The sequence below is a fragment of the Capra hircus genome, unplaced genomic scaffold, assembly GCF_001704415.2.
Source record: "Capra hircus breed San Clemente unplaced genomic scaffold, ASM170441v1, whole genome shotgun sequence".
Taxonomy (NCBI): domain Eukaryota; kingdom Metazoa; phylum Chordata; class Mammalia; order Artiodactyla; family Bovidae; genus Capra; species Capra hircus.
Window position 1 is genome coordinate 27,969 of NW_017189885.1, and position 27,158 is coordinate 55,126.

At 39.0% G+C, this 27,158-nt stretch overlaps 1 protein-coding gene across 3 annotated transcripts in view; it reads right to left on the reverse strand.

The window, feature by feature from the left end:
- The window catches only part of LOC108634720 (zinc finger Y-chromosomal protein), a 77,329-nt gene that overhangs the window by 19,303 nt on the left and 30,868 nt on the right, over nucleotides 1-27,158 (reverse strand). The window contains exons 2-4 of one of the 3 annotated variants that reach the window (XM_018044895.1): nucleotides 6,612-6,679; nucleotides 5,619-5,707; nucleotides 1,138-1,193 (exon numbers count right to left, since the gene is read on the reverse strand). Coding sequence is in view for 2 of the 3 variants with exons in the window: in XM_018044893.1 (XP_017900382.1) it covers nucleotides 5,619-5,679 (61 nt within the window). In the remaining variant the exon portion in view is untranslated. Of the gene's footprint in view, nucleotides 1-1,137; nucleotides 1,194-5,618; nucleotides 5,710-6,611; nucleotides 6,680-27,158 lie in introns of those variants that run through there. The other 2 variants (XM_018044893.1, XM_018044894.1) reach the window with 2 other exon arrangements.

The following is a 27,158-nucleotide window of genomic DNA, read 5'->3' on the forward strand; positions in this document are numbered from 1 at the left end:
AAATGATGTTAATGTTATTTCATTTCCACCAGGAAAACAGACCATATACTTCGCTTTCTCAAACATTGAAACAGCTTTAAGAAATAAGGTATTAACACAAATACTGTTTTTACTCAACCCCAAACAATTAACATGTAAAGAAATAGAAAAATAAGAAAGGCAGTCATAAAAGAAAAAGTTCCCAGCAACTAAAAGGACAGGCACATGAATGAAAAGAGACAGAACACCACAGTTACAGAGAAAGTAAGAAAGACAACTAAGAATCTCTGAGGACCCATAAGACGAAAAAATGCGCAGCTGCATGAAGCAGTGGAGGTTGAGGTTGGTCTCTGTGGGTCCTGACCAAGTTCACAGTATTTTGCCTCCACTGAGCCTCTTCCTGAGCCCTTACCCTTCCATCTCCAGGGTAGTTTCCCAGAATATAAGTAACTCTAGTGTATTCCATTCTGTAGTTAAGGAGTGAAGATAGAGAGGTGAAATCAACTGGAGCTCAACAAGATTAAAGGACTTCACCAAGTTCACAGTTGTTTGCACAACACAAGAATGTCATGAGTGAGAAAAGAAGAAAATATCCCTAACCAAATATGACATAGATAAATGAAAACAAATTTGGTATCTTGGCTCTTGGACCAGTAAAAAAGATATGGAAGTCTTAGCTAACTAGCTACTCTGAGTGTTCCTGGCTGTGACTTAGAGAAGCTGAATTTACACAGATACCTAGCCCAATAACCCTACGTCAATGAGCACACTGAGAGCAGATTCTTTAACAAACAAAAAAGATCAAGAATGACTGAAGCATAATATAACATGCAATAACTCTTTAAACAAGTAAATACCCATCTAATTAGACATAGAAATAATAACAAAAGGACATTTTCTTTTTATAAAACTTCTGACAAAATATTCAATGATAATTTGTTTTCAATGTTTGTAATAATTCACATTATGCAATAGATAACTTTAAACTCCATCTTAAAAACATGACTGTGAAAAAGCATTAAAAGAGAACTGATTTTAAAAGGTCTAAATCAGAGAACAGTTAGGACATTCAATCTGTGACCCTGGACAAGTCATTTACCCTCTGAGTTTCTGTTTCCTCATCAGTGAAATGAGGACAGTAATATTTGCCATGCATACCTCATGGGACTGTTGTGATGACCAAATGCAAGTGTAAGGGAAGTGTTCTGAAAAAACTGTAATGAGAGGTTTCATAATTAGGACACGTGAAAATGGAAGACCTGATAAGATGAAGTGCCTGGCTCAAAGATAAACAACAGAGTGTTAATAAACAGGGTTAAATACAAAAGCTCCTCCATCTACCTTGGCTAATGCTCACCCAGGCTTCCTTGTGCCCTTAAGTTATTATGTGTGTTTCTCCAAAGACTGTGACTTCTTTGGAGAAACTTGTGGAGAAACACACATAGTATTTACAAATTTAATTAATTTTTATATTTTAAATTTAAATTTAATTTAAATTTTAATTTAATTTTATTTTTGTAACTGTAATTCAACTACCCTTCACTATGTTCAAGTGATCAAAGAGGGAGGCACTATTATCAAGCAGAAATTACCAAAAAGACTATCCCACACTGTTTAAGAAACATACACACATACATAGGACTTAGAAACCTCATGTTAAAAATCCCCATATTTCCTACTAAAGTTAATTACTGTTACATTAATATATAGCAGTATGATCATATAAAATTCAATGAATGAAATCCTTAAGATGAGAATGTGTAAGAGAACTTGTGTTAATCATTTTAACAATATTCTGTACTTAGAACCATGGGTAATTTGTAAATGTCAATATATTTTTTCCCACTATTATAACTTCATGAACATCATCATTCTTGTACAGTTGGAGGAATAAAGCAAGAGTCCATCTGCTTGATGCACAAGGCTCCTTTCAGGAAAACTTTTGAGAAACAGGGCTGTATAAGTAGGACACTATCAAAACAAAAGATTTCAGGTTTATACTTTATCTCTGGATCCATGATGAACACACATATGACACCATCCATATGTTATTTTAGATTAATTTTCTAGTGGCAAAGTTAATGAAAAAAATAACTTTGAGGAAAATAATTTAATAGGTTAAGAATGAGATAAAAGCACCTGGGTTAAGTGGTAAGACTGGTATGAAAAGCAGTGTGGTACACAGAGTGCCCTGACCTATCCTCCTTGCAAAATGTCAATGTCCCAATGGCTGGAATTGTGAATGTATCAAACTACGATGTATGTAGGACATGAGTAGTTTGGGCATATAATTAAAGGAATTTTTAAACAGTGTGATATCACTACAAAATTTAGGTAGGTCCAATCTGATTACACAAACCGTTAAAGCAAAGAAATTCCCTAGACTAGCATTAGAGAGTTGAAGCAGAACATTAGTTTTGAGAGACATGCAATTCTATGTTCCTGGAGGTGGGCACGGGAGGGAGGTATTGGCACATGAAAAGCAGAAGGCACACAATTAGCAAGGAGCAAAGAACAGCCAGTAAGGAAATAGGGACCTTGGCCCCACAAAGGTAAGGAAGTGAATTCAGCCAACCACATAAATTAGCTTGGAATCAGTTTCATCCCCAAAGCCCCAGAAACACTCTGCTGACACCATGATTTCAGCCACATGAAATCCAAACCAAATAGCATAGCTATGTCACAACAGATTTCTGACTATGGAAACTGTGAAATGTAGAATTTCACTGTGTTAAACTGTTATATTTGTTTAGAGTTTGGCATAGAAATGAATATAGATTTTGGATACCAGAGTGTGGAGGGGTACTCTAACAGATGCCTACAAATGTCAAATAGCTTTGATTTCCCCTTGAATAGACCACAAATAGGAATATGGATGTTAACAATTCACATTAGTGAGAACTCAGAAGGATGAAACAATCAAGGCAGAAAATTCTTGTATGGACTTAGAGAACACTTAAGTCACCATGTACAGATAGTTAATACATATCTAGACTTTAAAATACTGCTGATACTGTTTACAACAGCCAGTACATGGAAGCAACCAAGATGTCCATTGGCAGACGAATGGCTAAGAAGGCTGTGGTACACATACACAATGGAATATTACTCAGCTATTAAAAAGAACGCATTTGAATCAGTTCTAATGAGGTGGATGACTGGAGCCTATTATAGAGAGTGAAGTAAGTCAGAAAGAAAAACACCAATACAGTATATTAACTCATACATATGGAATTTAGAAAGATGGTAATGATGACCCTATATGCAAGACAGCAAAAGAGACACAGATGTAAAGAACAGACTTTTGGATTCTGTGGGAGAAGGCGAGGGTGGGATGATTTGAGAGACTAGCACTGAAACTTGTATATTATCATATGTGAAACGGATCACCAATCCAGGTTTGATATATGAGACAGGGCACTCAGGGCCAGTGCACTGGGACAACCCTGAGGGATGGGCTGGGGAGGGAGGTGGGAGAGGGGTTCAGGATGGGGGACACACGTACACTCATTGCTGATTCATGTGAATGTGTGGCAAAACCCACTACAATATTGTAGTTAGCCTCCAAGTTAAAAAAAAAAAAAACAGTGCTAATAAAAGCTCAAAACGTAGAAAGGAACATGTTATTCAAAAACCAAAAGGAACATACTGTTATGTTGTGATGGGTAGCTTATTAGCAAAACTCTATCCTGCAATTCCATAGAAAGAGTCACTTATAAAATTTAACTCAGATATTTAGCTCAGGAGCTTTCAGTGATGTTGCTGCTGTAACCTGGTTTCTTTCTGCTGGTATGCTAAATTCAAGAAAAGAAAAGTAAATTATAGAAGAATAAATAAAAAGCTAGAAGGACTTAATTTGGCATATTCTGCCTCAACAGATGAAAAAAGAAAAAAGAGTTAAACCTGGGGTGATGTGATGTCAGGACAAAACTTTCTATAGAAAAAGTAGTTTGTGACTCTATACCTCCCTGAAATTTCAGACAGACCAAACTGTCTGAGAACAAGGTCTTTCTGAGGCTGTAAATGGTGTGTCTCACACCATTTAAACAAACTAAAATGTTTCTAAGGTGTTTAGGGTATTGTCCCTCAACTATCTTGGCAAAAGTCAAAAAGAAGTGATATTATTTCTAAAAGACACATAGATAAATCTACATGTAAAGAATCTAGTAAATCTAGTAAACAAAATGCCCATGAAACACAGTAGAGACTCACAAAATTCGTACGTTCAGAGTCAATACTAGTTTGGATTATTAGCTTGGAGTAAAGAAGACAGAAAAAATACAACATAAGGAAAGTTGGCATTTCAAATTCTAGGAATAAGAAGCACACAGACAAAACTACTCAGTTGAAAAACACTATCTTTGATGAAAAAGGGAAGGATAACTCAAGGCAGCCATTAAGTGCCCAGGATCTGAAACCTAATGGTGAGTACTGCATTAACCTACCCAATTATTTTTGAACATTTATTAATACCATTTCACCCTCCTTTCACCCTGTTTGAGTGAACCAGGATATTCAAGGCTGCCCTTCCATTTACATTGAGAGTAGATAACTTGTTTCTGTATAGGACTGCAGATGAAGAGGAACTGCAAACCTTGAGCTATACCTAATGAACTATACCCAGAGTATCATGAACATTTGATTTAGATGCTATTTTAGATTTTTTTCTAAATGCGGGAGACCCAGGTTCAATCCCTGGGTTGGGAAGATCCCCTGGAGAAGGAAATGGCAACCCACTGCAGTACTCTTGTCTGGAAAATCTCATGGAGAATCCTGGTAGGCTCCAGTCCATGGGGTCGCAAAGAGTTGGACACGACTGAGCAACTTCACTTTTTTTCTCTAGATTTTTCTTAACTTCAGATGAGCATTTTGGATACCAAGTCTGAGACCCTCAGGAGAGGATGAACAGATTTTAAGCTTACGAGAGGCTTAAATGTTTGGGAACCAGTGATAGGCAAAATGGTCCCTCAAAGACATCCAAACTAATTCTTGGATCTAGAAAATATGTGTGTGACATAAAAAAGAAATCTTGCAGATGGAATTAACGGTGTCAATAGAAGATACAGGCAGATTATCCTGGGTGGGTTGCTGGCTAGAGTCAAGAAAATGTGACAAGAAGGAATGTTAGATTCAAAACATGATAGGGGCTCAATTTGCTCCTGCTGAAGAGAAACACATGTAAAACATGAAAATGAATATAGGCAGTCTCCAGAAGCAAATGAGAAAGGCAATCAGCAAAGAAATGAAGCCCTGCCAACACTCTTCAGTTTGGCTTTGTGAAATTCTACATAAATGACAGTTCAGTAACACTGTATATGAATTTCCAACCTACAAAAATGTGAAGTAACAAACTGATGCATTTTACCGGTCACCAAATTTGTGGAAACGCATTACAGCAAAAGGACAAAACCAATACCAGCAGAAATAACTAACAGGACTTAAGTGGGAAAAATGAAAATGAAGTCAACAGCTAAGAATTTGATACTGATGGTATTGATGACAAGACTGAGCTGGCAACGAGATTTTTACAGGATAAGATACCTAAGTATGAATTAATTACAGATCTGAAAATCCATCCTATAGATAAACAATTCCAAATCTGGCAAATGGAAAGTGGAACAACCAATAAACAGATATACCTATTCCATCAAAACATGAGTTTGGCTCCTGCGGCTGTAATTCAAGTTCATCTTCATCCATGGCCTCTGATTCTCATCAGTCACAGCTCCTAAACCAGGGAATAAAGTATACCAAATATTAAACTATTTAATGTTAAATAGCACATATATATTAAATATTAATTAAACATTACATTAAATATTACATATGTCATCATATTTATACTTCTGAAATGGGCACATTTATCAATTAATCAGAAACCTATCAATGTAAAATAAAGGAAACATCATGATTTCCCAAAGTATTTGGACAATTATATCATAAGAAAGGGTAGTAAGTCAATCAGGTTGACAGTGTTTGGGGACTTTCTCTTTGTTTTAATCACAGTATAACCTATACAAACAACTTTTTTTAAATTGAACAGCTGAGTGCAATTATTATGTAAGTTTCAAGTATACAAAACAGTGATTCACAATATTTGAAAATTATATTCTACCTATAATTTAAAAATACTGACTGTGTTCCCTGTGTGGCACAACATTTCTTTGAGCTTATTTATTTCACACGTAATAGTTTGTACCTCTTTATTTCCTACCTTATCTTTCTTCTCCCCTTTGCACTGGCAACCCATAGTTTGTTATCTATGAGTCTGTTTCTTTTCTGCTGCAATTCAGTAATTTCGTTTATTAAAGTGCATAATATTAAGTGTTTAATTTATATATGTGTATTTTTGTATTAGCATAACTCAAGAGTAAGATACAGAACATTTTTGGACCCCAGAAAGCAACCTCTAGCTTCCTCTCCATTAACAGTAACTGACTCTTTTAAGATTCAACTTTAACAAACTTTATATTGAGGGAATTCGAGCCAAATTCTTATTACATCTTCGAATTTAATACAGACTATCATTTTTCTACCAATGAATTACAGAAGGGTAAAAGATAAAAATTTTATTACAATGATAAACATGCTTGAGATTTCTGCTTAGCTTACAATCACTTCCCTTCACTGACCTTCTGACTGCAGAAATAATTCTCAGAGTGTATCTATATTCTCCAGGAAACAAATGATTTGGTAGCAGCTAGAAAGAAAAAAAAATCATCTTTGAACATAATAAAATCAAGGTTCTACTTGTAGGATGTCTGAAACCATAAGCAAGAGTTTCTCTTTCTCCTAGGGACTGAAATCATAACATCTAAACATAAAGATGATGGTCATCTACAAAAGTTAATCTATGGTAGAAGAAATAGCCAGTTAAAAAAGAAGTTAAACTACAAGAATGCAAAGTACCTAGCACATGCCTAAAAAACAAGTGCGTAAAAAGAGGAAGCAGAAAGCATGATTTACTTAGCACCAGTTCAGTTCAGTTGCTCAGTCGTGTCCAACTCTTTGCGACCCCATGAACTGCAGGTATCTCTGTCCATCACCAACTCCCGAAGTCCACCCAAACCCACATCCACTGAGTCAGTGGTGCCATCCAACCGTCTCATCCTGTCATCCCCTTCTCCTCCTGCCCTCAATCTTTCTCAGCATCAGGATTTTTTCAAACGAGTCAGCTCCTTGCATCAGTGGCCAAAGTATTGGAGTTTCTTAGCACCAAGTACCACATAAACTTAAGGCTGGTTTTTCCTATCTCCACTCTCTTAATTCACCTTCAATCCTGCTATCACACATAGCATTATTTTTGTTGACAATATACAGAATGTCTGCTTGTTAAAATTTCAAATAATGTAGTGTAGTGGAGTATATTTTTCTCTTTTGGGTCCTTAATCCTGGAGGAACTGCCCCACCCACATGTAGGTAAATCCTACTGAAATCAAGTCTCCTTTTTGAGTCCACCTTTGATATGCAAATCAACCAATCAAAGTCTGCAAGCCTAACCATTATCTACCAAACTGCAAGCAGGCTTCTTTGCTAAGACTTCTTGGGGTTCTGGACAGTCAACATCCACCTGAGAAGGAGCGCTGGTTGTACATCCAGAAAACCAAGCGGCAGGGACGCGGGAGGCGAAAGTCGCAGCTACTGCACTCGCCAAACACCTCATCAGCTGAGCTGCTCAGACGTGGGAAGGGCACAAAACCGAGTCTGAGCCTCTGAGGACTACCTGAGTGCCTGAACCTGAGTGGCTTAGACCCTGGGAGGTGCATGCAGTCCAGGGCCGGCCTCGGACGGTTCCAGGCAGAGCAACCTCGAGCCTGAGCAGTGTGGGCAGGGAGGGTACATGCACCATGAGTGGGGGCAGGCCCATGTGGCTGAGGCACTGCAAGCACACGCAAGTGTTATTTGCTTGCAGCGTCCCTCCCTCCCCACAGCGCAACTGAACAAGTGAGCCTAAAAAGGTGTCCACCACCGCCTTCTGTCAGGGCGGAAATCAGACACTGAGGAGACCAGCAAACAGAAGAAGCTAAAACAGAGGGAACCACCTTGGAAGTGACAGGTGCAATAGAGTAAAACCTTGTCATTAGTACCGACTACATAGGAAGGGGCCTATATAAGCCGAGGAACTAGCCGAAAATGTAAGCCAAGGAACTAGCCAAAAATGAACTGACCCCCAAACTGCCCACAGCACCACCAGAGAAAGTCCTAGATATATTTTTACTATCATTTTAAAAAATTTTTTATTAATTTTAAGTCCTCTATTACTCTTTTAATTTTTATAACCTACTGTTACTTTGCAGAAAGAAAAGCGACCCTATTTTTATACGCAAATTTCATATATATATATATTTTATAATTTTGTGACATTTTTTCTTTTCTTTAATATTGTATGTTTGAAAATCCAACCTCTACTCTAGATTTCTAATCTCTGCTTTTTGGTATTTGTTATCAATTTTGTACCTTTAAGAACCCGATCTTCAGTACCCATTTTCATTTGGGAGTGAGATTACTAGATTGACTGCTCTCTCCCTCTTTGGACTCTCCTTTTTCTCCACCAGGTCACCTCTATCTCCTCCCTCCCCTTCTCTTCTCTGCTCAACTCTGTGAATCTCTTTGCGTGTTCCAGATGGTGGAGAACACTTAAGGAACTCATTACTGGCTGGATCTGTCTCTCTCCTTTTGATTTCCCCCTTTATAGTCCTGGCCACCTGTCTCCTTCCTCCCTCTTCTCTTCTCTGTGTAACTCCATGAACATCTCTGAGTGGTCCGGACTGTGAAGCAAACATAAGGAAGTGTTACTGGCTAGGTTGCTCTCTCCTCTTTGGATTCCACCTCACCTCATTCGGGTCACCACTAACTCCCTCCTCCCTCTTCTCTTCTCCATGTAACTCTGAGAACCTCTCTGGATGTCCCTCACTGTGAAGAAATTTTTCATCTTTAACCTAGATGTTTTATTAACAGTACTGTATAGATGGAGAAGTCTTGAGGCTACTGTGAAAATATGACTGAAAACCGGAAGCAGGAGGCTTAAGTCCAAATCCTGAGAACATCAGAGAACTCCTACCTCCAGAGAACATTAATCGACAGGAGCTCATCAAATACCTCCATACCTACACTGAAACCAAGCACCATCCAAGGGCCAACAAGTTCCAGAGCAAGACATACCATGCAAATTCTCCAGCAACACAGGAACACAGCCCTGAGCTTCAATATACAGGCTTCCCGAAGTCACTCCAAACCCACTAACATCACGTAACTCATTACTGGACACGTCACTGCACTCCAGAGAGAAGAAATCCAGCTCCACCCACCAGGACACTGAAACAAGCTTTCCTAACCAGGACACTTTGACAAGCCACCTGTACAACCCCACCCACAGCGAGGAAGCTCCACAATAAAGAGGACTCCACAAACTGCCAGAATACAGAAAGGCCACCCCAAACACAGCAATATAAACAAGATGAAGAGGCAGAAGAATACCCAGCAGGTAAAGGAACAGGATAAATGGCCACTAAACCAAAGAGAAGAGAGAAGGAATCCACCTGAAAAAAAATTCTGAATAATGATAGTGAAAACATCCAAAATCTTGAAAACAAAATGGAATCGCAGATAAATAGCCTGGAGACAAGGACTGAGAAGATGGAAGAATGGTTTAACAAGGACCTAGAAGAAATAAAAAAGAGTCAATATATAATGAATAACCCAATCAAAAACACTCTGGAGGAAACAAACAGTAAAATAATGGAGGCAGAAGATAGGATTAGTGAAGCAGAAGACCAGTTCAGTCGCTCAGTCGTGTCCAATTCCTTGCGACCCCAAGAATCACAGCACGCGAAGCCTCCCTGTCCATCACCAACACCTGGAGTTCACTCAGATTCACGACCATCAAGTCAGTGATGCCATCCAGCCATCTCATCCTCTGTCGTTCCCTTCTCCTCCTGCCCCCAAATCCCTCCCATCATCAAAGTCTTTTTCAATGAGTTAACACATTGGCATGAGGTGGCCAAAGTACTGGAGTTTCAGCTTTAGCATCATTCCTTCCAAAGAACACCCAGGACTGATCTCCTTCAGAATGGACTGGTTGGATCTCCTTGCAGTCCAGGGGACTCTCAAGAGTCTTCTCCAACACCACAGTTTAAAAGCATCAATTCTTTGGCGCTCAGCGTTCTTCACAGTCCAACTTTCATATCCATACATGACTACTGGGAAAACCACAGCCTTGACTAGATGGACCTTAGTCAGCAAAGTAATGTCTCTGCTTTTGAATATGCTATCTAGGTTGGTCATAACTTTTCTTCCAAGGAGTAAGTGTCTTTTAATTTCATGGCTGCAATCACCATCTGCAGTGAGTTTGGAGCCCAACAAAATAGTCTGACACTGTTGCCATTGTTTCCCCATCTTTTTCCCATGAAGTGATGGGACCGGATGTCATGATCTTTGTTTTCTGAATGTTGAGCTTTAAGCCAACTTTTTCACTCTCCTCTTTCACTTTCATCAAGAGGCTTTTTAGTTCCTCTTCACTTTCTGCCGTAAGGGTGGTGTCATCTGCATATCTGAGGTTATTGATATTTCTCCTGGCAATCTTGATTCCAGCTTGTGCTTCCTGACATTGCCTTTCTTTGGGACTGGAATGAAAACTGACCTTTTCCAGTCCTGTGGCCACTGCTGAGTGTTCCAAATTTGCTGGCATATTGAGTGCACTACTTTCACAGCATCATCTTTCAGGATCTGAAACAGCTCAACGGGAATTCCATCACCTCCACTAGCTTTGTTCGTAGTGATGCTTTCTAAGGCCCACTTGACTTCACATTCCAGGATGTCTGGCTCTCAATGAGTGATCACACCATCGCGATTACCTGGGTCATGAAGATCTTTTTTGTACGGTTCTTCTGTGTATTCCTGCCACTTCTTAATATCTTCTGCTTCTGTTAGGTCCATACCATTTCTGTCCTTTATAGAGCCCATCTTTGCATGAAATGTTTCCTTGGTATCTCTAGTTTTCTTGAAGAGATCTCTAGTCTTTCCCATTCTGTTCTTTTCCTCTATTTCTTTGCATTGATTGCTGAAGAAGATGGAATAGCAGAAATAAATGAATCAGAGAGGAAAAAAGAAAATAATTAAAAGAAAAGAGGACAATTTCAGAGACCTCCAGGACAGTGTTAAACGCCCCAACATTCAAATCACAGGCGTCCCAGAAGAAGAAGACAAAAAGAATGTCCATGAGAAAATACTTGAGGAGATAATAGTTGAAAACTTCCTTAAAATGGGGAAGGATGTAATCACCCAAGTCCAAGAAACCCAGAGAGTCCCAAATGGGACAAATCCAAGGCAAAACACCCCAAGACACATATTAATCAAATTAACAAAGATCAAACACAAAGAACAAATATTGAAAGCATCAAGGGAAAAACAACAAATAGCACAAGAGGATTCCCATAAGGATAACAGCTGATCTTTCAATAGAAACTCTTCAGGCCAGGAGGGAATGGCAGGACATACTTAAAGTGATCAAAGGAAAAATCTACAACTCAGATTACTGTACCCAGCAAGGATCTCATTCAAATATGAAGGAAAAATCAAAGCTTTACAGACAAACAAAAGCTGAGAGAATTCAGCACCACCAAACCAGCTCTCCAACCAGCTAGAGGATCTTCCTTAGACAGGAAACACAAAAAGAATGTATAAACTCGAATCTAAAACAATAAAGTAAAAGGCAATGGGATCATACTTACCAATAATTACCTTAAACGTAAATGTGCTGAATGCCCCAACCAAAATACAAAGACTGGCTGAATGGATACAAAAACAAGACCCCTATATATGCTGCCTACAAGAGACCCACCTCAAAACAGGGGACACATACAGACTGAAAAGTGAAGGGCTGGAAAAAGATATTCCACCCAAACAGAGACCAAAAGAGAGCAGGAGTAGCAATACTCATATCAGATAAAATAGACTTTAAAACACAGGCTGTGAGAAAAGACAAAGAAGGACACTACATAATGATCAAAGGAGCAATCCAAGAAGAAGATACAACAATTATCAATATGTATGCACGAACATAGGAGCACCGCAATATGTAAGACAAATGCTAACGAGTATGATAGGTGAAATTAACAATAACACAATAATAGTGGGAGACTTTAATACCCCACTCACACCTAGAAATAGATCAACTAAACAGAAAATTAATAAGGAAACACAAACTTTAAATGATACAATAGACTGCTGCTGCTAAATCGCTTCAGTTGTGTCCGACTCTGTGCGACCCCATAGACGGCAGCCCACCAGGCTGCCCCATCCCTGGGATTCTCCTGGCAAGAACACTGGAGTGAGCTGCCATTTCCTTCTCCAATGCATGAAAGTGAAAAGTCAAAGTGAAGTCGCTCAGTTGTGTCCAACTCTTAGCGATCCTGTGGACTGTAGCCTACCAGGCTCCTCCGTCCGGGGGATTTTCCAGGCAAGAGTACTGGGGTGGGGTGCCATTGCCTTCTCCTATACAGCAGACTAGTTAGACCTAATTGATAGCTATAAGACATTTCTCCCCAAAACAAGGAATTTCACCTTTTTCTTAAGCATACAGGTAAACTTCTCCAGGATATAATCTAGCCTTGGTAAACTCAAAAAACCTGAAATCATTCCAAGCATCTTTTCTGACTACAGTGCAGTAAGATTAGGTATCAACTACAGGAGAAAAATTATTAAAAACTCCCAACATATGGAGGCCGAACAACACACTTCTGAATAATCATCAAATCACAGAAGAAATCAAGAGAAATCAAAATATGCATAGAAACAAATGAAAATGAAAACACACAACCCCAAACCTGTGTGACACTGTAAAAGCAGTGCTAAGGGGAAGGTTCACACCAATACAAGCTTACCTCAAGAAACAAGAAAAAAGTCAAGTAAAAAATCTAACTTTACACGTGAAGCAACTAACAGGGAAGAAATGAAGAACTCCAGGGTTAGTAGAAGGAAAGAAATCTTAAAAATTAGGGCAGAAATAAATGCAAAAGAAAGAGAAGAGACCATAGCAAAAATCAACAAAGCCAAAAGCTGGTTCTTTGAAAGGATAAATAAAATTGACAAACCATTAGCCAGACTCTTCAAGAAACAAAGGGAGAAAAAGCAAATCAATAAAATTAGAAAGGAAAATGGAGAGATCACAATAGACAACACAGAAATACAAAGGATCGTTAAAAGACTACTATAGCGATTATATGCCAATAAAATGGACAACTTGGAAGAAATGGACAAATTCTTAGAGAAGTACAACTTTCCAAAAATGAACCAGGAACAAATAGAAAATTTTAACAGACCCATCCCAAGCACAGAAATTGAAACTGTAATCAGAAATCTTCCAGAAACAAAAGCCCAGGTCCAGACGGCTTCACAGCTGAATTCTACCAAAAATTTAGAGAAGAGTTAACACCTATCCTACTCAAACTCTTCCAGAAAATTGCAGAGGAAGGTAAACTTCCAAACTGATTCTATGAGGCCACCATCACCCTAATACCAAAACCAGACAAATATGCCACCAAAAACAGAAACTATAGGCCAATATCACTATTGAACATAGATGCAAAAATCCTTAACAAAATTCTGTCAAGCAGAATCCAACAACACTTTAAAAAGATCATACACCATGACCAAGTGGGCTTTATCCCAGGGATGCAAGGATTCTTCAATACCCGCCAATCAATCAATGTAATATACTACATTAACAAATTGAAAAATAAAAGCCGTATGATTACCTCAATATGCAGAAAAAGTCTTTAACAAAATTCAACATCCATTTATGATAAAACCTCTCCAGAAAGCAGGAACAGAAGGAACACACCTCAACATAATAAAAGTTATATATGACAAACCCACAGCAAACATGATCCTCAATGGTGAAAAATTGAAACCATTTCCCCTAAAGTCAGGAACAAGACAAGGGTGCCCACTTTCACCACTACTATTCAACACAGTTTTTGAAGTTTTGGCCACAGCAATCAGAGCAGAAAAAGAAATAAGAGGACTCCAGACTGGAAAAGAAGAAGTAAAACTCTCACTGTTTGCAGATGACATGATCCTCTACATAAAAACCCTCAAGATTCCACCAGAAAATTACTACAACTAATCAATGTATATAGTAAAGTTGGAGGATGTAAAATCAACACACAGAAATTCCTTGCATTCCTATACACTAATAATGAAAAAATAGAGAAATTAAGGAAACAATTCCATTCACCATTGCAACGAAAAGAATAAAATACTTAGGAATAAATCTACCTAAAGAAACTAAAGACCTATATATAGAAAACACTGGTGAAAGAAATTAAAGAGGACCCTAATAGATGGAGAAATACACCATTTCATGGATCGGAAGAATCAGTATAATGAAAATGAGTACACTACCCAAAGCAATCTATAAATTCAATGCAATCCCTATCAAGGTACCAACAGTATTTTTCACAGAGCTAGAAGAAATAATTTCACAATTTGTATGGAAATATAAAAAAACCTTGAATACCCAAGTCAATCTTGAGAAAGAAGAATGCAACTGGAGGAATCAACCTGCCTGACTTCAGGCTCTACTACAAAGCCACAGTCATCAAGACAGTATGGTACTGGCATAAAGACAGAAACATAGATCAATGGAATAAAATAGAAAGCCCAGAGATAAATCCACGCACCTTTGGACACCTTATGTTTGACAAGGGAGGCAAGAATATACAATGGAGAAAAAACAATCTCCTTAATAAGAGGTGCTAGGAAAACTGGTCAACCACTTGTAAAAGAATGAAAATAGATCACTTTCTAACACCATACACAAAAATAAACTCAAAATGGATTGAAGATCTAAATGTAAGACCAGAAACTATAAAACTCCTAGAGGAGAACATAGGTAAAACACTCTCCAACATAAATCACAGCAGGATCCTCTATGACCCACCTCCCAGAATATTGGAAATAAAAGCAAAAATAAACAAATGGGACAAATTTTAATTTTAATTAAAATTAAAAGCTTCTGCACAACAAAGGAAACTATAAGCAAGGAGAAAAGAGAGCCTTCAGGATGGGAGAAAATAATAGCAAATGAAGCATCTGACAAACAGCTAATCTCAAAAACATACAAGCAACTCCTGCAGCTCAATTCCAGAAAAATAAACCACCCAATCAAAAAATGGGCCAAAGAACAGACATTTCTCCAAAGAAGACATACATACGGGTAACAAACACATGAAGATGCTCAACATCACTCATTATCAGAGAAACGCAAATCAAAACCACAATGAGGTGCCATTTCACACCAGTCAGAATGGCTGCTATCCAGAAGTTTACAAGCAATAAATGCTCGAGGTGTACAGAAAAGGGAACCCTCTTACACTGTTGATGGGAATGCAAACTAGTAGTCACTATGGAGCACAGTGTGGAGATTCCTTAAAAAACTGGAAATAGAACTGCCTTATGACCCAGCAATCCCACTGCTGAGCATACACACCGAGGAAACCAGAACTGAAAGAGACACATGTACCCCAATGTTCATCGCAGCAGTTTATAATAGCCAGGACATGGAAGCAACCATCTGTCCATCAGCAGATGAATGGATAAGAATGCTGTGGTACATATACACAATGGAGTATTACTCAGCCATTAAAAAGAATACGTTTGAATCAGTTCTAATGAGGTGGATAAAACTGGAGCCTATTATACACAGTGAAGTAAGCCAGAAAGAAAAACACCAATACAGTATACTAATGCGTATGTATGGAATTTAGAAAGATGGTAACGATAAACCTGTAATGTGAGACAGCAAAAGAGACACAAATGTATAAAACAGTCTTTTGGACTCTGTGGGAAAGGGAGAGGGTGGGATGATGTGGGAGAATGGCACTGAAACACGTATATTATCATATGTGAAACGAATTGCCAGTTCAGGTTCAATGCATGATACAGGATACTTGGGGCTGGTGCACTGGGATCACCCAGAGGGATGGTACGGGGAGGGAGGTAGGAGTGGGGTTCAGGATGGGGAACACATGTATACCCACGTGGCGGATTCATGCTGATGTATGGTAAAACCACTACAATATTGTAATTAGCCTCCAATTAAAATAAATAAATTTATTTTTAAAAAGGTCATGGTAAGTATAGTAATAAATCTGGTTCAATCATAAAAATATGGTAGATACTTCTAAATATATTGTCACTGCTTCCTCTCCCAAAGCTTTCTAGCTTGTCTTCTTTTTCCTCTCAAAATTGCAACTACAAAAGACAACTGAGAAAATGTCTTATGAGCATAAGAAAAAGTAAAATAATGTACTATTTAAGGCATTTTCAAATTTCCCTTCAAAACTCATTTTATTACCTCTAATAAAAGTTTAATTTGGATACATCATGGTAGAGTAAGTTTTCTACAATTCTCACACAAAAAACACTGCCACTACTCTGTGACCACCCAGAGTGGGATGGGGAGGGAAAAGGTAGGGAGGTTCGAGAGATGAAACATGTGTATCTATCGCTGATTCATAGGACATATGAACATCTATGGCTGATTCATGTTGATGTATGGCAGAAATTAAACAATATTGTAAAGCAATTATCCTTCAACTAAAACTAAATAAAAATTTTAAATATATTAAAAACAAATCAAGGACACATAACAACCAACAGAACACAGTAACTTTCCAGTAATCAACCCAAAAGACATGGAGCTCTGCAATATGCCATAAAGAATTAAGAATCAAGTTCAAAGTGAAAAGACAGCCTTCTGAATGGGAGAAAATAATAGCAAATGAAGCAACAGACAAACAACTAATCTCAAAAATATACAAGCAACTTATGCAGCTCAATTTCAGAAAAATAAACGACTCAACCCAAAAAATGGGCCAAAGAACTAAATAGACATTTCTCCAAAGAAGACATATGGATGGCTAACAAACACATGAAAAGATGCTCAACATCACTCATTATTAGAGAAATGCAAATCAAAACCACAATGAGGTACCACTTCACACCAGTCAGAACATCTGCGATCCAAAAATCTGCAAGCAATAAATGCTGGAGAGGGTGTGGAGAACAGGGAACCCTCCTACACTGTTGGTGGGAATGCAAACTAGTACAACCACTTTGGAGAACAGTGTGGAGATAATTGCAAATAGAACTACCTTATGACCCAGCAATCCCACTGCTGGGCATACACACCGAAGAAACCAGAATTGAAAGAGACACATGTAGCCCAATATTCATCGCAGCACTGTTTATAATAGCCAGGGCATGGAAACAACCTAGATGTCCATCAGCAGATGAATGGATAAGAAAGCTGTGGTACATATGCACAATGGAGTATTACTCAGCCGTTAAAAAGAATACATTTGAATCAGTTCTGATGAGATGGATGAAACTGGAGCCAATTATACAGAGTGAAGTAAGCCAGAAAGAAAAACACCAATACAGTATACTAACACATATATATGGAATTTAGAAAGATGGCAATAACGATCCTGTATGCAAGACAGCAAAAAAGACACAGATATGTATAACGGACTTCTGGACTCAGAGAGAGAGGGAGAGGGTGGGATGATTTGGGAGAATGGCATTGTAACATGTATACTATCATGTAAGAATCGAATCACCAGTCTACGTCCGACGCAGGATACAGCATGCTTGGGGCTGGTGCACGGTGATGACCCAGAGAGATGTTATGGGGAGGGAGGTGGGAGCGGGGTTCATGTTTGGGAATGCATATACACTCGTAGTGGATTCATGTCAATGTACGGCAAAACCAATACAGTATTGTAAAGTAAAATAAAGTAAAAATAAAAATTAGAAAAAAAAAAAGAAATCAAGTTCAGTGAACTAAAAGAAAACACAGAAAACTAAACAAAACATTGGAAGCTACACATAAACAAAGGAAGTGCAAGACAGTGATCATAAGAGAGAACCTAACATTTCTGAAAGAATACAGAGAGCATCAACAGTAAAATGGATTGAGGAGAAGAAAAAATTTTGATAACACGACCTTCATATATATCAGTCTGAGATAAAACAAAAACTATGGGATATCATTATAGAATGCAACTTACATACTACTGGCATCCCAGGAAACGAGGAGAGAAATAGGGGAACAATGGCTTCAAAGAACTAATGGTTTCTCTAACCTGTAAACATCTAGATATCCAAATGTCCTATATCCCCTGAATTTCATCCTAAATGATGAAATTGAGATCATCCTAAAATGATCTCAAGACACATAATTCAACTTTCTAAAAGGAAAACAGAATTTTAAAAGCAGCAAAGAGAAAATTTTCTCTAATACGTAATCCCCATCAAGTGTATAGATGTGTTGCTCAGACGAAACAATGTAAGCTAGAAGCTAATATTAAAAGAAAATTTTTTAATTGGAGAATAGTTGCTTTACAGTGTTGTGTTAGTTTCTACTGTACAACAAAGTGAATCAACTGTATGTGTACATTTACCTCCTCCTCCTTTTGGAATTCCTTCCATTTAGGTCACTAAGAGCATTGAGTACAGTTCCCTATGTCTTACAGTAAGTTCTCATTAGTTATGTTTTTATACACTGTATACACTTTCAATAGTGTCTACCTGTCTATTCCAATCTCCCAATTTATCCCATTTCTCCCCTCCCCAGGCTATTTTTCATGTTCGCCTGAAGAACTCCTTTCAGCATTTATTATAACACAGCTGTACCGGTGACAAACCCTTTTGCATCTGTTTGGTAAATTCTATCTTTCCTTCATTTCTAAAGGACATGTAAGACAATAATAAATTATTCTATAAATCATAGACAAAAACTATTAAAAATAACATTAGCTACAATTTTTAGATGAATATACAACGTAAGAAAGATAAACTGCAATAACAGAAACATCAATGTGAGGAGTAAATGAACAGACCTTTTCTATGCAATAAAGTTTTAAGTTGACATCAGCTTAAAACAGGTCATTAGGTGCATGACATTATTGCTAAGCCTCATATCGTTAATCAAAAACCTACAGTAGATATACAAAAGATAAGAAAGAAAAAAGTTACCACTATGAAAACTAATCAGTTCCCAAAGTGAAGTGAAGTGAAGTCGCTCAGTCGTGTCCAACTCTTTGCAACCCCATGGGCTGCAGACTACCAGGCTCCTCTGTCCATGGGATTTTCCAGGCAGTAGTCCTGGAGTGGATTGCCATTTCAAAAGAAAGCCGCAAAAGAAGGAAAAAACAAAGAAATCCAGGAAAGAGTAAGATACTAAGTCTCCAAGTATCATTAACCACCCTGATGTTAAATGGACTAAATTTGCCAATCAAAGGACAGAGTGGCTAGATCAATTAGAAAAGAAAAAGAAAAAACAAAAGACTCAACTACCAACTATATGCTGCCTACAGGGCACTCAGTGCATGAGTCAAGGATAACACAGGTTAAATGTGAAGAGGTGGATAAAGATATTCCTTTCAAGTGGAAATTAAAAAACAGACAGATAGCTTTACATTAGACAAAACAATAGTAGCTCAAAAATGGAACAGATGGTCTTTGCTGCTGCTGCTGCTAAGTCAGTTCAGTCATATCCGACTTCAGATGGCAGCCCACCAGGCTCCTCCATCCCTGGGATTCTTGAGGCAAGACCACTGGAGTGGGTTGCCACTTCCTTCTCCAATGCATGAAAGTGAAAAGTCAAAGTGAAGTTGCTCAGTCGTGTCTGACTCTTAACGACCCCATGGACTGCAGCCCACCAGGCTCCTCCGTTCATGGGAATAATGATAAATGGTCAATGCAACCAGACATACATCAAAAATATGTATAAAACCAACACTGTATCTTGCATTGCATACTTCAATATATTAAGCAAATATTAAATGGTGGAGTCTTACTATTGTAATGTATTTCTTGTTTCAAATTCATTAGTATTTGTTTTGAAGGAAGAAATATACTAAAATAATTTATAAGTCTCCAGGGGCTTCAATATTACAACTTTTAACAGATAGATCACCCAAATACAAAACCTACAAGGAAACACTATTTGAACTACACATCAGATCAAATGGATCTAACACACATACCATCCAAAAGCAACAGGATATTCCATTCAAAAGCAACAGGATCCTCATTCTTCGGACTATTTTTCACACAGACCGTAACATATGTCCCAAATCTTAACAAATGTAGGAAAAATTAATTTATAGCAAGTATCTTTCCTTACAACACTGGTATGAAATGAGAAATCATCAAAAATCTTTCAACAAACCAAAAAATCTTTCTAAAAACAAAACAAAATTTGGTAGCATTTAGAATTCTACAAAACATTTAGCGGCAGACTGAGTTATCCTACTCAAACTCGTCCAGAAAATTTGAGAGATGGGGAAACTCCCAAAAGCATACTTTAAAGCCACCATCATCCAGACTGCAAAACAAAACAAAGATGCCACAGAAAAATAAAACTACAGGCCAGGGGATCGTACTAAGATGGCGGAAGAACAGGACAGGGAGACCACTTTCTTCCCCACAAATTCAAATAACATTTGAACACTGAGCAAATTCCAAAGAACTTCTGAATGCTGGCAAAGGGACATTAGGCACCCAGAAAAGCAGCCCACTGTCTTCGAAAGGAGGTGGGACAAAATATAGAAGATAAAACGAGAGACAAAAGGGGGATGGATGGGAGACCCTCCTGGGAAGGGAGTCTTAGAAGAACTTTCCAAACACCAGGAAACCCTGTCATGGGGGCGGGGGTGGGAGGGGCGGCAGGTCTGTGGGGAGTTTTGGAATCTCAAAGGGAAACATAACCAGGAGGAAAACAGAGAAACAAATAAATAAAATAAAACCCACAGATTATGTGCCTAATGGGCAACTCCCAGTGCTTAGATATGCCACCAGCACGCAACAGCTGAACAGGGAGGCACGGGCTGCATTGTTTAGGGTGAGGACATGGCCTAAATGTCTGAGGTCTATCTGAGGAACCTAAGGTGAGACAGCAACCCCAACTGTGGGTTAGCCACAGAGAGAGGGGGGGAAAAAAGAGAGAGAGAGAGAGAGAGAGAACTATCCAGCGAAAAGCCCTAAAGTGATGGGAATCCCAGACCCCCTGACCTGCCTCCTGAGAAATCTGTATGCAGGTCAGGAAGGAACAGTTAGAACTGGACATGGAACAACAGATCAGATCCAAACAGGAAAAGGAGTACATCAAGGCTGTATACTGTCACCCTACTTATATAACTTATATGCAGAGTACATCATGAAAAACGGTGGCTGAAGGAAGCACAGGCTGGTTATCAAGATTGCCGGGGGAAATATCAATAACCTCAGATATGAAGATGATATCACCCTTATGGCAGAAACTGAAGAAGAACCAAAGAGCCTCTTGATGAAACTGAAGAGAAAAGTGAAAAAGTTGGCTTGAAGCTCAACATTCAGAAAACGAAGATCATAGCATCCGGTCCCATCACTTCATGGGAAATAGATGGGGAAACAGTGGAAAGTGTCAGACTTTATTTTGGGGGGCTCCAAAATCATTGCAGATGGTGACTGCAGCCATGAAATTAAAAGACGCTTACTCCTTGGAAGGAAAGTTATGACCAACCTAGACAGCATATTCAAAAGCAGAGAAATTACTTTGTCAACAAAGGTCCATCCAGTAGTCATGTATGGGTGTGAGAGTTGGACTATAAAGAAAGCTGAGCACAGAAGAATTGATGCTTTTGAACTGTGGTGTTGAAGAAGACTCTTGAGAGTCCCTTGGACTGCGAGGAGATCCAGCCAGTCCATCCTAAAGATCAGTCCTGGGTGTTCATTGGTAGGACTGATGCTGAAGCTGAAACTCCAATACTTTGGCCACCCGATGCAAAAAGCTGACTCACTGGAAAAGACCCTGATGCTGGGAAAGATTGAGAGCAGGAAGAGAAGGGGACAACAGAGGATGAGATAGTTGGATGTCCACCGACTCAATGGACATGGGTTTCAGTGGACTCTGGGAGTTGGTGATGGACAGGGAGGCCTGAATACTGCAATCCATGGGATTGCAAAGGGGCGGATACGACTGAGCAACTGAACTGAACTAAAACGAAAAAGAATACATCTGAATCAGTTCTAATGAGGTGGATGAAACTGGAGCCTATTACACAGAGTGAAGTAAGCCAAAAACAAAAACACCAATACAGGACTAACACATATATATGGAATTTAGAAAGATGGTAATGATAACCCTACTTGTGAGACAGCAAAGAGGCACAGATGTAGAGAACAGTCTATCAGAGTCTGCGACGGAAGGGAAAAGTGGGATGATTTGAGAGAATTACACTGAAACATGTATATTATCGTATGTGAAACCGATCGCCAGTCCAGGTTCAGTGCTTGAGACAGGATGCTCAGGGCTGGTGCACTGGGATGACCCAGACGGATGGGATGGGAAGGGAGGTGGGAGGGGGGTTCAGGATGGGGAACACATGTGTATCAGTGGCTGACTCATGTCAATGTATGGCAAAACTACTACAATATTGTAAAATAAGAGATAGCAAGGGTGAACATCGACATTCTAGGAATCAGCGAACTAAAATGTACTGGAATGGGTGAATGTAACTCAGATGACCATTATATCTACTATTGCGGGCAGGAATCCCTCAGAAGAAATGGAGTAGCCATCACAGTCAACAAAAGAGTCCGAAATGCGGTACTTGGATGCAATCTCGAAAACAACAGAATGATCTCTGCTCGTCTCCAAGGCAAACCATTCAATATCACAGTTATTCAAGTCTATGCCCCAACCAGTACCGCTGAAAGGCAAACCATTCAATATCACAGTTATCCAAGTCTATGCCCCAACCAGTAACGCTGAAGAAACTGAAGTTGAATGGTTTTATGAAGACCTACAAAACTTTTTAGAACTAATACCCAAAAAAGATGTCCTTTTCATTATAGGGGACTGGAATGCAAAAGTAGCAAGTCAAGAAACACCTGGAGTAACAGGCAAAATTGGCCTTGGAATGTGGAATGAAGGAGGGCAAAGACTAAGAGAGTTTTGCCAAGAAAATGCACTGGTCATAGCAAACACCCTCTTCCAACAACACAAGAGAAGACTCTACACATGGACATCACCAGATGGTCAACACCAAAATCAGATTGATTATATTCTTTGCAGCCAAAGATGGAGAAGCTCTATACAGTCCACAAAAGCAAGACCAGGAGCTGACTGTGGCTCAGATCATGAACTCCTTATTACCAAATTCAGACTTAAATTGAAGAAAGTAGGGAAAACCACTAGACCGTTCAGGTATGACCTAAATCAAATCCCTATGATTATACAGTGGAAGTGAGAAATAGATTCAAGGGCCTAGATCTGATAGATAGAGTACCTGATGAACTATGGAATGAGGTTCATGACACTGTACAGAAGACAGGGATCAAGACCATCCCCATGGAAAAGAAATGCAAAAAGCAAAATGGCTCTCTGGGGAGGCTTTACAAATAGCTGTGAAAAGAAGAGAGGAGAAAAGCAAAGATATAAGCATTTGAATGCAGAGTTCCAAAGAATAGCCAGAAGAGATAAGAAAGCCTTCCTCAGTGATCAACACAAAGAAATAGCGGAAAACAACAGAATGGGAAAGACTAGAGATCTCTTCAAGAAAATCAGAGATAAGGGAACATTTCATGGAAAGATGGGCTCAATAAAGGACATAAATGGTATGGACCTAACAGAAGCAGAAGATATTAAGAAGAGGTGACAAGAATACACAGAAGAACTGTACAAAAATGATCTTCACGACCCAGATAATCATGATGATGTGATCACTAATCTAGAGGCAGACATCTTGGAATGTGAAGTCAAGTGGGCCTTAGAAAGCATCACTACGAACAAAGCTAGTGGAGGTGATGGAATTCCAGCTGAGCTGTTTCAAATCCTGAAGGATGATACTCTGAAAGTGGTGCACTCAATATGCCAGCAAATTTGGAAAACTCAGCAGTGGCCACAGGACCGGAAAAGGTCAGTTTTCATTCCATTCCCAAAGAAAGGCAATGCCAAAGAATGCTCAAACTACCACACAATTGCACTCATGTCACACACTAATAAAGTAATGCTCAAAATTCTCCAAGCCAGGCTTCAGCAATACGTGAACCGTGAACTCCCTGATGTTCAAGCTGGTTTTAGAAAAGGCAGAGGAACCAGAGATCAAATTGCCAACATCCGCTGGATCATGGAAAAAGCAAGAGAGTTCCACAAAAACAACTATTTCTGCTTTATTGACTATGCCAAAGCCTTTGACTGTGTGGATCACAACAAACTGTGGAAAATTCTGAAAGAGATGGGAATACCAGAGCACCTAACCTGCCTCTTGAGAAATCTGTATGCAGGTCAGGAAGCAACAATTAGAACTGGACATGGAACAACAGACTGGTTCCAAATAGGAAAAGGAGTACGTCAAGGCTGTATATTGTCACCCTGCTTATTTAACTTATATGCAGAGTACATCATGAGAAACGCTGGACTGGAAGAAACACAAACTGGAACCAAGACGGTCGGGAGAAATATCAATAACCTCAGATATGCAGACGACACCACCCTTATGGCAGAAAGTGAAGAGGAACTAAAAAGCCTCTTGATGAAAGTGAAAGAGAAGAGTGAAAAAGTTGGCTTAAAGCTCAACATTCAGAAAACGAAGATCATGACATCCGGTCCCATCACTTCATGGGAAATAGATGGGGAAACAGTAGAAACAGTGTCAGACTTTTATTTTGGGGGGCTCCGAAATCACTGCAGATGGTGATTGCAGCCATGAAATTAAAAGACGCTTACTCTTTGGAAGAAAAGTTATGACCAACCTAGATAGCATATTCAAAAGCAGAGACATTATTTTTCCAACTAAGGTCCACCTAGTCAAGGGTGTGGTTTTTCCAGCGGTCATGTATGGATGCAAGAGTTGCACTGTGAAGAAGGCTGAGTGCTGAAGAATTGATGCTTTTGAACTGTGGTGTTGGAGAAGACTCTTGAGAGTCCCTTGGACTGCAAGGAGATCCCACCAGTCCATTCTGAAGGAGACCAGCCCTGGGATTTCTTTGGAAGGAATGATGCTAAAGCTGAAGCTTCAGTACTTTTGACACCTCATGCGAAGAGTTGACTCACTGGAGAAGACTTTGATGCTGGGAGGGATTGGGGGCAGGAGGAGAAGGGGACGACCGAGGATGAGATGGCTGGATGACATCACGGACTCGATCGATGTGAGTCTGAGTGAACTCTGGGAGTTGGTGATGGACAAGGAGGCCTGGCGTGCTGCGATTCATGGGGTCGCAGAGAGTCGGAGACGCCTGAGCGACTGAACTGACTGTAAAATAATCAGCCTCCAATTTAAAAAAAAAACCCACAGGCCAATATCACTGATTAACATAGATGCAAAAATCCTAAACAAAATTCTAGCCAAAAGTATCCAAAAACTATCAATAAGACCACACATCATGACCAAGTGGGCTTCACTCCAGGGATGCAAGAATTCATTCCATTGATACAAGGATTCATTCCAGGGATGCAAGGATTCTTCAGTAATTGCAAATCAATCATGTGATACACCATAATACAAATAAAAGATAAAAATCATGCGATTATCTAGTAGATGCAGAGACAGCCTTTGACAAAATTCAACACACATTTTGATAAAAATTCTCCAGAAAGCAGACAGAAAAGGAACATACCTCAACATGATGAAAGCCATAACCACAGACCCACAACAAACATTTCCTCAATGGAGAAAAATTGAAAGCATTTCCTCTAAAATAGGAACAAGACAAGAGCGCTCACTCTCACCAGTACTACTCAACGTAGTTTTGGAAGTCCTAGTCATAGCAATCAAAGAGAATAAAAAGAAATAATCAGATTGGAAAAGAAGTAAAACTTTCACTGTTGGCAGATGACACAATCCTCTACATACATGTACATGTGGCTTATTCATGTTGATGTATGGCAAAAACCATCACAATGTTGTAAAGAAATTACCCTCAAATTAAAAGTTACTTTTTAAAAAGAAAAAAAAAAAAGGAAAGAAACAAGAAATTAGTAATAAGAAAGTGGGAAACTAACTTAGCAAAATACCTCTGAAATAATCAACTTGTCAAGGAAGGAATCATATTAAAATTCAAAATATTGTAAGGCGAAAAAGAAACAAAACATACTAAAACTTATTAGATGCAGCAAAAGCAAATGACAAATTCACATGAAAAATAAACATCTCAAATAGACAATGTTATATTCCCCCCTCAAGGAACTAGAAAAGGAATAAAAACTAAGCTCAAAGTTGGCAGAAAGAAAAAAAAGAACATAGCAGAAAGAAACAAAATAGCAACCAGAAAAGAAAGACAAGTTAAGGAAACCTAGGCACTGTTTTTTAAGTAAGATTAAACTGCCAAACATTTAGCAGACTAAAAAAAAACCCTAAATAAAATCAGAAATAAAGAGACATTACCATAGACATTAGAGAAGCACAATCACTAAGAACAGGTACATGTCAACATACTGGATAACATACAAAACATGGATAAAGTCCTAGAAACATATACTTCCTAATAATACTATACAAGCCAGAAACAAATAAACGAATAAGGCAGCATAAAAGACAACACCTGATTCCCTTCAACCGCTGGGACTTAGCAGTTAAGACCCTTCTTGACCCTATTAGACCAGAGGTAGACTGGCAGATTAAGTGTTTCATCAAGTGGAAATACCAAAATACCTGGGATACCAAGTGCTTCTCAAACCAAGAAAGAAACATCAACAAGAAAGTAGGATAAATGGAAGGAAGCTGATCTAAGGCAACTGCACTAGAAAACATGATTGAAAACTTCAAAAAGGGATTTAATGGAGACTACAGGACAAAGATGATGCCCAACCAGCTCTGCATTCTCTGCTAGGCTCAATGGCCTGCAATGGGAGTCAGCAGACCACCACAGCGCATCATGGACTTAAATTTAATAAAGGCAGTCTATGCCATAGTTGGGCTTCCCTGGTGGCTCAGAGGTTAAAGCATCTGCCTACAATGCGGGAGACCCGGGTTCGATCCCTGGGTCAGGAAGATCCCTTGGAGAAGGAAATGATAACCCACTTCAGTATTCTTGACTGGAGAATCCCATGGATAGAGGAGCCTGGTGGGCTATAGTCCATGGGGTTGCAGAGAGTCATGAGCGACTTCATTTCACCACTTCTTCATGCC